This window comes from Orbicella faveolata, unplaced genomic scaffold (genome assembly GCF_042242905.1).
Source record: "Orbicella faveolata isolate gen_17 unplaced genomic scaffold, um_ofav_v1 contig_13, whole genome shotgun sequence".
In the NCBI taxonomy this organism is placed as follows: Eukaryota; Metazoa; Cnidaria; class Anthozoa; order Scleractinia; family Merulinidae; genus Orbicella; species Orbicella faveolata.
The window spans coordinates 16422222-16439965 of record NW_028301540.1 but is presented as its reverse complement, the minus strand read 5'-3'; the positions used below and the strand labels follow the sequence as shown (position 1 = coordinate 16439965).

Below are 17744 nucleotides of genomic sequence, written 5' to 3'. Positions count from 1 at the left end.
TTCTTACATGTAATTCATGAGATAGATTGGAATGACCTGATTACCTCTTTTGAAAAAAGAAACTCCAGTAAAAAGAAATTAGCCTAGTTCCCCTATTTGTGTATATATAGAGTAAATAGCATGCATGTAATAAAAAAAGGTAACAAGCAGGATTTCCATACCTAACTTATGATTAAAATGATAATAATATATATTGCTATGAGCAACAAAGTCCAAAAATTTAATACACATCAGATAAACTCACGTCTCCTTTGATCATGTTTGTTGACATCCTGTTGGGAATTAGACGCAACTACAGAAACAGCCACACTGTCTATGATAGTTTGTGACAGTGATGGCGACTGCACAGCAACTTGCTTGTGGAATGCCCAGAAGAGATGCTCGCACAAATCCTCACTCACATTGTTGCCAAGATAAGCCGACATAAATAACTTGAAGCCCTCATAATCCATTGGCTGTAGAGAAACATGTACATTAGGACTGAAGATTGTGATTAAGAGCACTTTGTTACATTGGGTTTTGTGAGTGAAATAAAAATTAGCTAGAAAATGCTGCTTCTGTAATTTATCGAGAACTTCTTAGGCTATGAAGTCTGTGTTTCTCTCTATTTTGCAAAATGAAAACTAATGCTTGAAAGCTTAATGGCAATCAAATTCCTTTATCATGTTATGCATCCATTGAGCGTAATAAAACTTAAAGCTACCACTAACTCAAACGAAATTTTTTTTTCTGCTTTTCTAAAAACCCAAATCAATCAATCTAGCTCAGCTGTAATCACAACTGCATTTTCCAGACCCAAGAAAGCACCAAAAGCAATTAAAACTTCCTTCTAAACTGAAGCTAAAACAGATTGGATGTAAAATTTCTGGTCCTGTTTTTCCTTACAAACTTCCATGTACAGTATTGAATAAAAAGATATTTGTGTTATTGACATTTCAGCCAGTGAAAGCTGAGACTGTTTGTTACTGTATCTCCTCGCAAGCGTTCTGAGTTCTGGTGCTTCTATTTACTCTTATTTTTTCATGTCACTTGAGAACTAATTCTCAGTCTTCTGCTCAGTTTTTCATTATGGACTGACATTGATTGACATTATTACTGTCTATAAGATAACACATCAAACAATATTTCAGATAATAGGTACTCATCAAATCATGTACATGTATAGGACTGAGGAAAAAAACTTTCTGGTTTTTGAATTTTATTCAACATTATTCTAATGGTAACAGGAACACTGCCAAACAACAAAAGGCTTGATCAACAACTACTTGAATGAAAATTTTTGATGATTTTGTATGGTGGTGTGCATGCGTATTGCATATTATTTTTATAGCATTCTCTATTGTTTTTCTGAATTGTTTTTCATTTGAATTTTCACCTTGCATTTTCAACTGAGGAATAGTTTGCTAACTGATACAGTGACCAGATTTAAAATCCTAATAATCAAGGTTGTTGTTAGAGTTCTTGTTCCAGTTGCTGTCTAGGTCTGCCCTGGTCTCAAGACCCCAATCACAAGCCAGACAAAACATCACGCTGTTATTGCCCTTAGGAGTTCACAGTTTTGGGATGAATTGTGTGAAATGCTTTTGTCAAATAGAAAACAGCCTTTCAATATTGTGGTTTATATTTATTTAACAATAATTTGTGTTTCTTCTAAAGGCACTCTATTGCTTATAGACTATTACATTATTTTATTTAAGTGAATATCTATATTTACAGGGCCTCTGACTGAGTGTGGGAAAAAGAATCAAAAATGTAATATTGAGGCCAAATGGCAATTGCTGCATTTCTTGGTGTATTTAGCTCTGAAGTAAAGAGCCAAATACAATCTAATGCTCCGAAATAGTGCTGAAATATTGTAGCAATCTTTTTGCATTGTAATAAACCAAAACTTGGTTTTCAACAATATTGTCAATCCTTGGACTCATCTTCTCTATGTTATATTCAAAATTGTCAGATGGCACTGGGTTTTGAATACAAGTACATGTAACTTGATTCATATTGGGAATGTAAAGAAACTCCGGGGACTAACTCAAAACATATATACAACCCTCCAAGTTAACTTTTTTCCTTAGTGGCCATTTGGCCACTGACTGTTCAGGTTTGGTCACCAGTGAAAAATTTTAGTCGCCAAAATATATGCATAAATTAATAATTAATTAATAATAAATAATAATCTTATTATTATCTAACTGTATTGTTAATAACATTTTCCTTGAATCACCAAGTAAATTGAAGTACCGTTCAGTGAAAGAACTACCTAATGATGATTCAAATATGCTTTTATTGGAATGATTGATGATCAAATGAAATAGTTTCTGATCACAATGAAAATATTTGATGAAAATTAAGAACAAAAGTCGCTTCACAAAACACAGAAATATTTGTGTATATCATTTATAATTCACACAACAGCAGCAGTGTAAACGACACAGATTATACCAAGTTAAAATAAGATAGCCTCATTCGCAGCTGAATGACGGAAAGTTTTCCAATGTTTATCAAGGCAGCATCAAATTCTTGCTGAGACCATAAAGTGAACACTATTTTTACCTTATCGCTTATGATCTTTTTTAAATGTTCAACCTCGTTTTCTGCTTGAATAAGCAAACGATATAAAACTTCACCTGAAAATTAAAGACTGTATTGAAATGGACAGAAAAGTTCACGCTCAAATTGTTTGTCGTTTTGAATTTAATATGTGAACCGCGGAACGCGAATACTCAACGTGAAAATACTCTCACAAGTTTTAGGGCAATCACTAAGACAGATATTTTTTCTTGATGAAATCTTTGACAATTTAAAAATAAACCCAGGTTCGTTCTCACAAGTGAAATTTATTTACAACTGCGAGCCGCTTTTCATCACAGTTTTTTTTATTTATAGAATCCCCCGTACTTGTGTTATCAAGTTTGCTGTAAAGTCAAGTATTTTCGTGTCCACTGAAACAAAATACGTTTCTCAAATACATCTGGATGTTTCTCAAATATATTGTGGATCCTGTCACCGTCAAGCTTTCCAAGCTTTTGCAATTCCTCTTCTTTTCGATGGCAAATGACCGCATTGCGTGCGTTGTCTCGTGCTTCCAGGTAAAATTGTCACGTGCCAAAGTTCAGTCAAGTGGAACAAATTTTGTCGCGTCCCAAGCTCAACTGAATGCAATTCCTTGATCTCTGTTTACTGTGTAACATTTCATTTTATTCAGTCTCCATTTTTGTTGGTTAAAATCCCACAACAACTAGCTTTGCAAAGTGAATTCTTAATGCTCAGAACTAATTTCTTTTCGCTCCGGATGATAGTCCGCTCAAGCTCCTGACGCATAGGTCACGTTAATTTTGGTCGCCGAGCTGGCGACTTGCGTTCTAATTTAGTCACCAGCTCCAAATTTCTAGTCGCCATGGCAACTAAAATGGTCGCAACTTGGAGGGTTGATATATATATCTCACCGAATTCGCAGAAACATGCCTGCATTGACTCAAAGGCAGTCCCAGCAGCCAGAAGTCCTCTGACCACCCCCCTCGCTAGGAGATTGGCCCCTCACGCATGCATGTGGCATGGACCACTCCAGCAGGGTGGCATGTCAACACAGAAGCCTCAAACAAGGTCAAACAACTGAGTAAAATACCCAGAAACACAGTCAATATCAAGCTTATTTAACACTGAAAACTCAGCTAACTAGGTGGGGGTGTCAATACAAGACACCCTCTCCTCCCCCCTGCTTTTGACAGCTGGCCGCCAGCAAGCCACCAGCAGATAGGCCAGTCATTGGGCCACGTGTCCAGCCTGGCCTTGACGGAGCCCCCCCTGGGTTTAAAGTCGCTGGCTTAGCCTGCGAAAACCTAGCAGGCATGTTTGTGCGAATTTGCTCAGATATATATGTTTCTCCAAACTATAAAATATAGATCAGTATAATGCAAATAGTATTGGCAAAATCATGGATATGTATAATTAAGAGATTAATTCAGAGATACTGTGCTTCAAGTTTAGAAGACAATTTTCACCACTACAGTGTACATGGTACTGCCTAACGCGAGTGTATTATGAGTCACCCCTCTTATTCTGATTTACAAAAATTCTGACGATGAGAAGGTCAAAATGTTTGTATACAAAACTCATGCAATCTGCAAGGCTGCTAAAAATGACTGTACTCTTTTTACAAGTAGTTATTATTAGTGAAACCACAACATGCTGGTCAAAGTTTGTGATCTAGTAATTACATTTCAAATGAAGTAGTGACTCACATTATCCTGGTGAACATCTAAAAGTGCTGTTCATTTACAATTTCCATGTGCTACGTGTCAGTGAAACTCACCATTGCTACCCTGGTAATTATTGAGAATACAACCTCACTTTGTTCCACTGTGTTAAAGCCATTTTCACTTTAGCGTCAAAAATCATTTGCATTTGCTACCGTTCTGCATTACAATGCTATGTGATTGGCTGGCACACTGTAAAAGACTCACACCACTTTGTAATCAAATCAGAAATAACACCAAAAGTCATTGTGAATTGATCACACACATTTTCTCTTGCTTCATATCAGCTACATGTATTTACTTAGAGTTTTGATTGGTTCAGTAATGAATTGATTGTCTGTGTTCTTTGTGACAGGCCAGAGTGATTACTTTGGTTTTGGTTTTGCTACCATTCTAAATTATATTAATTTTACTCTCTATAAAGAAAGTATGTCTGCTTTCCTTAATTTTGCAACACATTTTGTGCAGTTGTATTACACAGTAAAAAAATTCCTCACTGACTAAAAATAATTGACAGTTACCACACACATGTGCATGTTTTACAGGATTTTCTAACACATGAAATGAAGCTAACATCACACAAGAAGTGATATAAGAGAAACTCATAATCACATGAAAACATGCAGGGGTAGATATGAACATATGCAGTATGGTCCTTGTACAAATAAAATTGAAATAATTATTAATTTTATGAGGATTTAAAATGTTAATTATTCAGACTCTGTGAACATCAATATGCACTTACTTTCTCTGGATTGTACTGTGGATAAACTCCATCACGGAACTGTTGAAGAACATCAGTCAATCGGCTAGTCTTGGCATCTGAGGATGAAAGATTGTTTAATTTACAAAAAGAAGAACTGTACTTCAGGGCACACAAAATAAAATAAACTTTAAAAAGAATACCACATGGAGATGTAATTTTAGATTGTATTCATTACACTTGAAAATTACTCTCAGCTCTGACAAGAAGGTCATATGTACACATGTAAATATAAGCCGTGAGGGCTCACATGATTTTATCAGCCGCAAAACAGCCTTGACTTTAGCCATTTCTCTTTCATCATTATCAGCAGCATAGTATTCTGAAATGCTCATTTTTAAGACAAGGAAACCATACTCAGCCAGAGACTTCAATTTCAATGAATATTCACATTAATTGCTATCCTTTTACAACTAATAGCAATAAATAATGCTGCAGAATGTTTTTTTCACTCTGAATGAATTAAAATTTGACATTTGGACAGAATTTGACATGTCAAAAATGTTTTCAAGTAAAATAAACAAAATAATAGTAAAATAATATGTTATTATGTTCAAATACATATACATGTACAACCCTCTTTATAAAGGACTGAATGCCAAAGATTTCAGAGAAATTCTCTATATTTTAAGAAACAATCAACTTATGGAAATGCTGTCTTGTGGTAATTGCAAAGAGAAAGTCTAATTGTTGTTAAGGGGAAACAGAAAGCCTGATAGAGTTTTTAGGCTTCCTATTGGCTCCCACATTCTTTAAAGCAGTAGGGAATCATTAACACAGCCAACCAGAGCTACGGAGCTAAAACCTAAAATGATGACCCACATATTAAAATTCATCAATTAAGCACCTAACTGAGAATTCTAGATGAAGTAAGCTTACATCTTTTCAGAGTTGGTGAAATAAAGAAGTATACACAAATATACATAAAATGTTCATTTTTGTCGGCTTTACTGACACAAAGTTCATCTGTCATAAGCACATACTGACTAATGTATTGAGTTTTGCAAGCACAGTGTAGCTACAAACCAACTAGACAACAGTTTAATAAACAACTACAGGTAACTCGAAGGGTGTTGACTTGCATATCGAGGCTTGCTTAATGTCACAGTTGATATAAAATTTAACAGCAATATGAAGAGAAATTCCAAGAACTATCAACAACAATGATATATAAATTTAGGGATGGTTACCAAAAATTAATTGACAAAAAATTCTGACAATTTGTGACATTCTTTACCTTTCATATGGAGCAAAAAGAGATGGTATTTTGTTTGTCACTCCGTGTTTGTATGCCAAAAACTATAAATATTTTATGACAACACTTAGACATTTCTCAGTGTAACATTAAACATTGGAGGGTGTAACTGAAAAATTCCAAGAATACAATTGGAATGAAATAGAAAATGTGATAATATCACACCAAAAGCAAAACGAGGATTTCACCACGTTTTTAAGTTAAAAAGAGGAGAATTTTTCACGGCACGTCTTAGTTTAAATCACAACTGAATGTGACCTGTTATTTGCGACAAACGAAACGAAGATATATATAACACATTGATAGCACTCTAAACCACACCAATAAACCACAACTGAGCAGAGAAGGTTAAAAAATCAACTTGAATTTTTTTTCTTTTCTTCGTGAATATCTGAGCTTCAAATTAAAGCAAATCCTCTCAGAGCAACCGGTAATAATATTTGTCGCCATAAACTGTTCATTTAAATAGCGTCAGAAAGATCTTAATACGAAACCCAAAATGTGACAATTTAGAAACGTCGGTTAGGTCAGCAAAAACGGTTTACGAAAGTACTTTCTAACCAAGAAATTCCCGGTTTTGAACGACGAAATTTAAGTCATTTAAATTACCACACCGAGAAACGCTACGACGAAGTGAACATGCATCGCGAGAGCAACAAAAATGTACCGATGGAATCAATAAACATCCAAATTATATAGTCTTCCCTTAAAGGCTTTATACATGACACAAAAAGGTTTATTATAAACACAAGAAGCTGGCAAGAACTGAAAAACGCACTTACAAAACCACCCATCCAAATCTTCCCTTGTCTTTAAAATTACGAGCATCATTGTTTATACATGTAAAAATTAGACTAATAACACTAGCCGCCATATTATTACTACATGGACACGTAAAACCATAGGCTTAGTATAATACTAAGGTATTGAAATCCGGATTCGTTTTTCCTCATAAACAATATACAGTATATATGTGTGTTGCACGGTCTGTAATCAACTCGTTTTAGAGATATTAAAACAGCAATACAGAAGCACAATAATAATTTTTTTGTTAGCTTTGCCTGGTGCAAAGATATTAGCGTAAGTTGTGCTTATTACGATACGTGATATACTTCTTAAAAGTTAAACCGAATACATGTCATTTCAGTTTACAACATTTCAGCCATGTTAATATTTTATTGTGAAATAATCAGGGAACAGTATGGTTTCGTATGTTAACCTCCGAAAGTAGAAGTGGCATCGGAGGTTTGAATTCGGTGATGAGCTAGTATATCAAAAGGCGAACAGCATCATTCATCCATAACAGCAGAGCTTGCTTATCACTAAACAACACCAAACATTAACTACACGCTCAAGTACTTGGTTAACCAAAGAAGAAGGTAAAATAAAATCTCTTACACTTAGTGTACTCCTGAAGCTGTTGAAACTCTTCTGGAGACAATCGGTTCCACACTCCCGTCGCATTCGGACTTGCAGAAGTACTTGATTGACTGACAGTCGCCATTTTTACCTTAAACAATAACCTGCGGCCGACCGTCTTATTCTATTTGTGATCGGAAGACGTTGGACGAACATTCTGGGCGAGAAGGAACGCCAAACAGATCAAACCTGACTTCCCACAACGAGCTTCACCTGCACGCCATAATACACTATTAGTGTTGTAAATGTATTCAGATGTATGTCTTCTCTTCGTTTCATGTCTTGGCACTGTACGAAAGTAAACAACGGCGAGAGACTGGACGAGAGTATTGCGCCTGGCAGCATTTGTTTGTTCGTTTATCTTTTCCACTTGCTTATGCAATATGAATCCATCCGTGAGACTTTACCGGCGTATTCTCAAGCTACATAAGAACCTTCCTCTTATCCCCAAAGCTTTAGGAGACCAGTATTTAAGGGATGAATTTCGGAGACATAAAAATGCTACTCAAGAACAGATCACAGAGTTCATTCAAGAATGGAAAGTAGGTATATATATTCACTGTAGTAACTCAATCCCTATCTATCAAACAAATTTGTCGTGTATTAGCTAAAACGATAAGAATCATGGACAAATTTCAAGAAAGGCACGATGTCTGCCGTTACTTTAGTCATAGCAAAACGTGCAAACTAAATAAGAAACCAACTTGTTCAACCATTGATCTGTTTGGTAAACATACGTCTTATGTCACACATCTCACGCATAACAGACTAGTTTACATGCAAGTGAATATAGGAAAGATCATATATTTGAACTGCAAAGAAGATATGAAGACATGATTGATCATCATAGTTATACACAACGTAAGCAGTTGTGAAATAAAAGCCTGAACAGGATTCGAACCCATGACCTCTACAATACCAGAGAGGTCATGGGTTCGAAGGCAAAGGATATTTAATCTTATAATCCATCAAATATTTTCGCTCGTGCAAGGTTGGTCTCAATGCATCATGTGACCGAATATTCCCCAGCCAAAACTGGGGAATATCCGAGAATATTCCCCAATTTTCAAAATTGCGAGTGTTGCGAAAAAGACATTATCTGTTCCTCGAAGCTCACAGTTTTCCTTGAGATACATTCTCAAAAAACTGTTTGCTTCTTGGAACAGATAATGTCCGTGGACAAATATGCGAGCATATTTTCGCACCTAATGGAGGCTATTGTTTATATAACGCCCCAAACACTGTTTGGGCCTAGATTTGTTTTCAGGCTTTAATTTCACAACTGCTGAAGTTGTGTATAACTGCAATGATCAATCATGTCTTCAGACCAGTTTGCAGTTGCCCCACACTGGGACTACTCCTAGCATTGATACATCCCTTTTAACTTGATGTAACATCAGGGTGGGGGGGAGGGATTTCAGTGATAATGGTGCAAATTGCCCGATTATCAAACAGTTTTCATTTGAATTATACGTTTCCCTGATGTTAAGTCCAGCCTTGCTTGACACCTACATGTTGTGGGGTATTTTTGGGGGGTAGGGATGGGGCGGGGTGTGGCTGTAAGGGTTGAGTTTTGTTATTGATGTTTGTTTTGTAAGCATAACGCCTATTGACCACTGCTGCCATTCCCAAGTGATGACAATATATTTATAAGGCAAGGGATAATCCTGTAGAAAACAAGTGAACAGATGTTGAGCAAGAGTGGTTGATGTCTGGAGAAAGCTGGCTGCCTCAAGACATGATACATTAAGCAAGATATTTTTACAATTTTCCATTGAAATGTAGCTCAATAAAGGTTGTGTTATGGAATAAATGGCTACTGGTAAGTCAGGTCTGGGTTCGCCATAACAAGAGAATATTTGACCCTCAGTTCTTTAACACAATCATTGCTGTTCTCATTCCTCATGAGAGATATTGTCACATCCGGCCCTCCCATTCAGTTAGTAAACTCATATTTATTCTGAAGTGTCAAACATCCAACATTTGACTACCAGTGCATTACATGTATATCCACTGCCTACCCACCCTCCCTCCCCAATGATTTTTGTTAGCACTTTGTGTTACAGTGGTAATTTTGTAAGACCTTTTAGCTTGTCAATGAGGGAAAACTATTTGAAAAAAAGGTTCTAACTTTAATTCTATTCTGGTCTTGTTTCTTCAGATGTATGCTGATTTGTTAGAGAGACAACAGGAAGAAGGGAAGGGTTTTGGAGGTCAATTATCAGAAGAACAGTTAACCAGTGTAAATGAGGAACAATTACGACAACTTTATGAACTGCATCACGAAATAACCACTCCGTCAGACAACTCAAATTCAACAGGAAGGAGCTAGCAACACATTTGTTCCTTACTTAACATGTTGGAGAGTCCACCCTTCTGTGTTACGGTTAAAGGTTATTTCATTAAGTTTGTCATAAGTGGTATGTCTTAATGCCTTCATGGCTTTATTCTTGTCCAGGAGTCTCAAGGTCCTTGAGGCCAAAGGTTCGATGACATGAAAGAAAGGTGCAGTTAAAATTAGAATGCACTAGAACTAAATGTCAGTACTTGTCAAAGATTCAATAAAACAATTTTCAAAAGGACTAGAATCTGAAACACCAAATTTATTTTCTTGGCATACGTTTTGTACTTATCATCTTCATAATTTACTAGCCACATAAATATTGATATTTACACCAACTGTAATTCTGTTATTACATTTGTAGTCCTGTCATGGAACAGGCAATCTCTTAACAGTGTTTTTACCTCAGCTGGCCCGCTCTTGCTTGGAATTATTGATGTGGACAATGAAAATCAGTTGATGACTTTGTCTTGTAAAATTATACAAATAAGGCTGAAATAAGGCTCATGTAAATATGAATTACATGTATGATATCAGAAATAAAACACTTGTGGCAGATTGTAAACATTAGTTGACAATGTTTGTAAATACACTGTATCGTGAATTTCAGCATTCTCCTTGAGTCACATGCTCCCAAAGAGACTGTGTTTGTCTGGGGAGGAAGCTGTAATGCAGTTTCCTCATACTGTTGAAACAACCCTAAAGATTTCTAGTTATGTGAAGTCCGTATACAGTAGAACCCTGTCTTAAGGCCACCCATTAAATTATGCAGCCACCCCATTAATACTGCCTCCTTATTCTGGCAGAAACAAAAGCTCAGTCAGTGATTTTCTTATTCAAATAGCCCCATTAATACAGCCACCCTGTTAATACAGCCATATTTTTGTGGTCTGTTGGTGACCAGATTAACAGGGCTCCACTGTACTTTATTATAGAGAACACGTCTTCCACCCAGAAAGTCAAACAGAGCAATCAGAATATTAAAATAATTGTGTACCTGCATACTGTGTTGTAAATATTTATAATTTGGAATATTAGTTTGTGGAGTGTGATTGCCCAAGTACAGAGGTTAGTCCTGAAAAGAAATGTTGTTGATGTTTGCCAGTGAATGACGTTTCAATCTCCTGAGCTTCAGAGGCAGGTTTTCCAGTAGCTAGTAGTGTCAAATACATGTACCAGCAACAATCCTTTTCAGGACCTTATTATTTACCTGGGTGATCACACCAGGCAAACCACTGATTCTTAGCACTGTGTTCAAACCATTAACTAAATTTTTAAGAATATTGTCTGTTCTTTAAAGCTTTTTACACTGTAGTTATGTCGTCTTTGATGATATATATTCTTCATAACCTAAACAGGCACTTCTCATTGAGTTCATGAATGATGGCACTCCAGTCTAAGAACAAAAAAAATGCACTTTGCCTTAAACACATGACATTGTACATATTACTTTTAAAACTGTTCATTTGAACTCTTACTGGAAAGTTAAAATGAACCAGAGCCTAGTTGTTCTATCCACTGGATAAATCACTACCTAGTGATTAGCGTAGTTTGTTTTACCAACACTTATTCTTTGGATGATGATTTATTTGCTAGCATTATTCATGCACCCTTCAAACAACTGGCCCCAGGTATTTAATAAAATTAAACATGTAGAAGGCTACTAAAGTTTTGTGATTAACCATTGTTTCCATTTTCAGATTAGACATTTTAGAATGTATTTCTAAAGGAAAGGAAGGACTCAGAATATAAGAAGACCATTTTTTCAAAGTTAGTTTCTTGGTTGGATTTTTAGACCACTGACAATCTTGTCAGGAATTTTCAGCTAAAATGAAAATAATTTGTCAATCCTATCATGACTGTTCAGTACATGTTTGTTTTTTTTTTTTTTGACACGCTCATCTCCAGTTTCTTAAGCACAACAAGCACAACAACAGCAGTCAAAAATAAAATTTGCAGCATTATTTCATCAGTACAAACCTTTGCAGCCCAATTGATGAGCCATGTTGGTATAAGACCGCCTGGGTTATCAAAACAATGCATAAATGCTGAAATAAAAAAAGAGTGGAGTGAGAGTGTTGAAAGGAACATGATGGTTTTCAGCCTTTTCAGAAAGAGCAAGTGGCAAGCTAATTAACCTGTTTTCACTGACTAAATGAACATTTCTAAACTCAAGCTCACAATCACAATTGAGTAAGAAAAGAACCATAAGGGCCACCATAACTCAAAACATTGGCCATCCACTATTAATGTTAATAGTACTGCCTTATGTTCAGACATGCACAGAGAGATTAAGTGAGTCAGTCAGTTAGTCTATCCGTCTCTCTGTCCCTCCCTCAATCTGTCCATCTGTCAGTCAGTCAGTCAGTCAGTCAGTCAGTCAGTCAGTCAGTCAGTCAGTCAGTCAGTCAGTCAGTCAATAGTGCTGTATCTGCTACATGTATCACTGTATCAAAGTTTGCAATAAGCCAATCAGAAGCCATGTGCACTGTCCTGATATCCCAAGATATCATGTCAGTGATCTGATATGGCCCTGAATTTATGGCTGAATGTTTTGGTACTGAGCATACCTTTTAGTATGCTTCAGTGGCATATCAAGCTCATTTGGTCTTGCCATGGGTATTTTGGCTCAACTGCACCTTGCCAAAATATGAATCATGGCTTGACCAAACTCGGATCACATGTTGCAGAAGCATATACAAAAAAGCACAATAATTATGCATACCGGTAAATATCTCCAGTACATTACTTTATAATACTTTTTACAATATAGATAGGACCCTGCATGTGCTCTGGTTGGTCAAAAACCCATGTTGTATCAGAGTATAAACATGCTTTATCATTTTTTGCCACATTACCTCTATATCATAAAGCAAATGGAGAAGCCTAAACTGTGTATTACACTGCGATAAAACACTCCGCACATTTGAGGATGCTCGAGAAATGTAGAAAACACTTGCCAGCAGCTTGTGTTTTCTACATTTCCTTTGTATTCTCAAATGCCCATTGTGTTTTATGACAGTGTAATACATGGCTTAGGCTTCTTTATTTGTTAAATAAAGTTTTGGTTTCAGGAATAAATGAAAAAAAGTTGACTTAATAAAAAGCCAATTTTGCTTAATTACATAATAACCACATTGGACCCTGATTGTTCAATTGGGATGAAGGATAGATAAGTGCAAACAAAACCAATTAGTTTTCCACTTGTTATAGTAAATTAGTAAATAAATAACTTATATGATAAACTTTATCCATCTTTTAAACAATCCCAGATGATAGAAGGTAAATTCAAAACATATTTACCCTATAGGGGTCAGAAGATCTTACCTTTTGTTCCTACTTTACCATCAGTCTGGATAATCAAACTTTGTTGATATTCTTTGACTCTAACTACCCCTGTTTTCACAGGAATCTTAGTGCCTGTATTGCTCTCAGCTAACACAACTACAGTCGGAATGCCATTTACCTCCAGTTCACGCAAAGCTCTTTTGTATATGTACTATATTTAGAGGAACATTCATTGTGATGTTGCATTAAGGAAAAATGCTAAGTGAACATTTTTATAACCAGTAGTGAGCATGAAATTCAACAAGAAAAAAATCATGGCATGTCTGATCTATCAATAATTAAATTGCAACACTTAATGATACACTAAATAAAAACATGCTCATTTCATATCAAGTATTAGTATAAATCCACTAGCGTTCTATCAGGAATAGTAAGTAAATAATTAAGTAAGTAATTAAGTAAGTAAGTAAGACTTTATTTTACGAGGGTAACATTTGACAGTATTTGAACTGATAACCTAATGGCCCTCAAAAATTAAAATTTGAAAAAGAAAGAAATAGTAACAGTTGTAACAATATTAACAATAATTAAAATAAAATAATTAGGCCTATATACATCGTAAAATATTTATAAAATGTGATTATTTACAAGTTTTTAAAAAAATTTACAGGAATAATTTGGAATGCCATTCTCTGATTAGCTACACTACTCACTATCTATTCTGTGATAGATAGTGATTAGCATAGCAGTGTGACATTGTTAAGAAAATGGCGACCGCTTCTTGGCTTTTTTGAAGTGTCTGTAAAGGGGACTTAAAGAAAGTTTTGAACATCTCTTCCAGCAGCACACCAGGTTAAAAGCTAACTTGTGTTTCCCACTGAGAAATCAATGAACAAGATTGAGTCACAAATTTTGCTGTCTCCACCACTGTCAATCATGTTAATAAATCTGACATGTCACGTGCCATGCTGGTAGAACTAATTTTCATGTGAACAAGTCATGTTATTAAATACTCTGGATGTTCACTCTCTGTACAAAGCTATGGATATTACAACATGGACTTCAGTAAGGATACATCTCTGTTTGACATAGGCCAAGGATAGTTTACATTCCAATAAATACTTTGGACTCCTTCATCATCAAATTCATAAAGTTCTGAAAAATAGAAGAAAGAATATTAATTACAGTGTAAATGATAGAAATAGCATCAACTGAAAACTCGGAAAAAAATCTGCGTTCCAGATGGGATTTGAGCCTATGACCCTCCATGAACTGGCCGGATACTCTAACTACTGCGCTACTGGAAACTCTCTGGTAAGCAAGCAAGGTTGTCATTAAGTTTTGAGTCACCTGTAGGCTCGTTCTCCACACCCATAGCAAACTTGTTACTTTGCTGTTGAATTCTATCAACAATTCACCCATAGCATCAAGGGAAAATCAAGCATACTCAGCAGTAACAGGTGTTATGGGTTATGGCCCTTAATGACAGCCCTGAGCAAGGGTGAAATGTGGGTCTGTTGACTGGAACCACATCATGTGGTCACACAGCCAAACAATAACTGATACATATGACACATAACTTCTAACTGTATCACGCAGTCACACTAAGGCATATCAAAGATGTAATCAACCACCCTCCAAAGTGAGTAACATAAAGAATATTAAATGATAGCAATATATAGCATCAACTGAAAACTCACAAAAAAATCCAAGTTCCAAATGGTATTTGAACCCACGATCCTCCATGATCTAGCTGGATGCTCTAACTACCGAGCTACTGAAGATTCTATGGTGGGCAAAGGTGAAATGTGGGTCTTTTGACTGGAACCGCATCCCTTGGATTCTTGAAATGATTGCCCCCAGGTGATCGCCCTCCCTCGGATTCTCATTTAAAATGAGGACATCGCATCGCATCTGGCTGCATCATGCAGTTTCACTAAGGCATGTCAAAGATGTAACCAACCTCCTTCCAAAGTGATATGTTGACTGAGTGTTGGTCAACATATTGGTTGATAGTGTCGACGGACATGACCTACAGCAAACATGATCCATTTTTCAAGGTATTAAGTCATGATGAGGGTTTACTTATTAATACACTCACCCTTAACATACTCGTCCCATTTCTTTCTGTATTCTAAGTCCATATAAACTTGCTTACACACATCAGGACCAACATCTTCCAGTGATCCCATTATTTTATACTCGTATAACCCTGAAGTCTACAGGCACATAAATGAAAATTACATGTTAGTGCTCAGTATGGAAAACAATGAATTGGTTTCTTGAATTTTGATGGTTTTCTTGTTCACTTTGTTTAAGGGAAATGTCAAGATACTTGGAAAAACTTACTGTCTCCCACGTGATTAGTCATTTTGTTATTATACATGAAGGAGAAAAGAGATATATATAGCATACCAGTAATATTAATGGTATGCCGTAAACTGACCTCTACATATTTTCTATAGATTTTACACTCCACAGATTCCTTAACAGACTCTGTAAAGAACTCATATCCATCCAGCTTTATGTTGTCAATTTCTTGAACAGCTTCTAAGAATTTTCTGTCCTCAAATCCCATTGATTTAATACTTTAATTGGTGTCTTTTGACAGCCACCTACAGTAGATAAAGGATCATTGATTCACACTGACAGTTTAGAAAATAATCACAGGTATCACAGACCACTTTCACATCTAAATTCAATAAGTTCAAATTCAGTTTTAAGCAATAGAGTACTTTTTCCATGTTTACACAACTTCATCTAAACATGAGGGGGTTTGGAGAATTTGAGACAGCAACGCAAATCTGAGACACAGTCAAGAGTTTGCACAACTTTCAAGATTTCTCCTAACTCTCCAAGTGTTTACATGAGGCTATGTAACTGGGGAAAAAGTACCCTATTGCTTTTACAAACATTTCTCAAAAATGGGTGTGAATGTCACAACCATCTTTACATACTCTCATATAAACACAACTATCAACCAGTGAGAGTGCACGTTGTTTCTCAGTTATTTAACAATTATTCCATGAAACCGCGTTGGATATGAAGTGATAAATAACCAACGAGCGCGTAGCGCGAGTTGGTTATGATCACTTCATATCCAACAAGGTCGAATGGAATAATTGTTTTAGTATATTCTTAATCGGGTTTTTGCCGCCGATTTTTATTTCAACAATTTTACAGAGCGGAAAATTTTTAAACTTGGCGCACTGTTTTCCATATAAGGTAAAACTCCAACTAATGGCTCATAGTCGGAGTTTTTGAGCCAATCAGAGAGCTAGAAATGCAATAGTCGGAGCTGAGAATATACTAATTTATAATAGCTGATCCGTAATATTTATATTCAGGATCATTATTTTGTAGTTTAAATGGTCCTAAACATCATTTCTTTTATGGGCACTTTTGCCAAAGATGGCTGTTTTTGTTCTAGGGGTTATTTATTTGTTGCCACCAACTTAAGAAATGTTCCAGGCTCAGTTGCAAGGATTAACAAGAAAAGCCGGAGTCAAATCAAGCCTAGATCGGCACACACATGCCCTGATTTCTTGAGACTAGACTAAGTAAGCTAACTAATTAACTGGCAGTGTATTAATTGCAAACAGGACTTTTTCAAGACAGATGTAAACATATTTAATATTACTAGTGGAAGCTAATTACTTCGTACAACACTGTTTCTTACTGGTGTGCTGTATGACGTTTTCAGACTGAAAAAATAAACTAGTTGTTTAAACCTCGTTCTTGAATAGTTCCTGTTCTTATGTTTTCAGTAAAATCAGCGATCCAAGTTGATTAGGTCAGTTATTTGACTTATTTTCAAAGCAGTTAAGCAGGTTATTGTTCCTGCCAAGTTAAGCGTTCTTTCCTTAAGAACTATAAACTCTCAGGGGAGATATCGGTTGTAAAAGTTGCAAATGCAAATAATTCAATACGGAAGAAAGCAATAAATGAACTGATTGCCTAAACAGCATGTTTATGAATATATATATACAAAGGGCTGGGAATATTAATGGCCGCTAGATTTGAACCCTCATACAGTATAAAACCACTTCTAAATGGGCCTACACGCAATACAACAAATTTAAAATGTCAAACTTACCTGAAACAAACTAAAACTTTAGGCGGGCTGAAAAAAGAAAAAGAAACTTACAACGTGCTTGTAGTTCCTAATTCTCCACGTTCCCGCTTATTCGCCTTCCGGGGAATATTCCAGGGTCCTGTGTCACCTGTACTTCAATATCGCATAAGAAGAATTTATTTCGTAATCTTTTATAACATTCGCCTCCGTCAAAGCTTTCCCACCTGCATTGAAAGGGCAGGTGATAGATTATTTCAAATTTCAGTAAATTTGGACTCTATTAAAAAATCTTCACCACGTGCAAGTTTAAGACTCCACTTTTTTTTGTATCAAGTTTCAACTAGTTTGAT

At 36.0% G+C, this 17744-nt stretch overlaps 3 protein-coding genes across 5 annotated transcripts in view; 1 reads left to right on the top strand and 2 right to left on the bottom strand.

The window, feature by feature from the left end:
* LOC110051416 (diacylglycerol kinase beta-like) overlaps nucleotides 1–7977 on the bottom strand; it is a 30664-nt gene extending 22687 nt beyond the window's left edge. For all 3 annotated transcript variants that reach the window (XM_089284862.1, XM_089284863.1, XM_089284861.1), the window contains exons 1-3: nucleotides 7670–7977; nucleotides 4999–5075; nucleotides 245–455 (exon numbers count right to left, since the gene is read on the bottom strand). In XM_089284862.1, the coding sequence (XP_089140988.1) occupies nucleotides 245–455; nucleotides 4999–5075; nucleotides 7670–7775 (394 nt within the window). In that variant the 5' untranslated portion in view covers nucleotides 7776–7977. The remainder of the gene's footprint in view (nucleotides 1–244; nucleotides 456–4998; nucleotides 5076–7669) is intronic.
* Nucleotides 7978–8005: 28 nt separating this feature from the next.
* LOC110051398 (succinate dehydrogenase assembly factor 3, mitochondrial-like) lies at nucleotides 8006–10596 on the top strand. Its single transcript, XM_020757432.2, has 2 exons — nucleotides 8006–8232; nucleotides 9852–10596. The coding sequence occupies exons 1-2, from the start codon at nucleotides 8074–8076 to the stop codon at nucleotides 10020–10022; spliced, it is 330 nt and encodes a 109-aa protein (XP_020613091.2). The 5' UTR covers nucleotides 8006–8073; the 3' UTR covers nucleotides 10023–10596.
* On the bottom strand, nucleotides 10274–17717 carry LOC110051415 (phosphatidylcholine transfer protein-like). The gene is made up of 7 exons (XM_089284873.1): nucleotides 17416–17717; nucleotides 15766–15934; nucleotides 15421–15538; nucleotides 14395–14474; nucleotides 13359–13530; nucleotides 12012–12079; nucleotides 10274–11427 (listed from the first exon to the last, which is right to left on the bottom strand). The coding sequence occupies exons 2-7, from the start codon at nucleotides 15895–15897 to the stop codon at nucleotides 11347–11349; spliced, it is 651 nt and encodes a 216-aa protein (XP_089140999.1). The 5' UTR covers nucleotides 15898–15934; nucleotides 17416–17717; the 3' UTR covers nucleotides 10274–11346.
* Nucleotides 17718–17744: the final 27 nt, after the last annotated feature.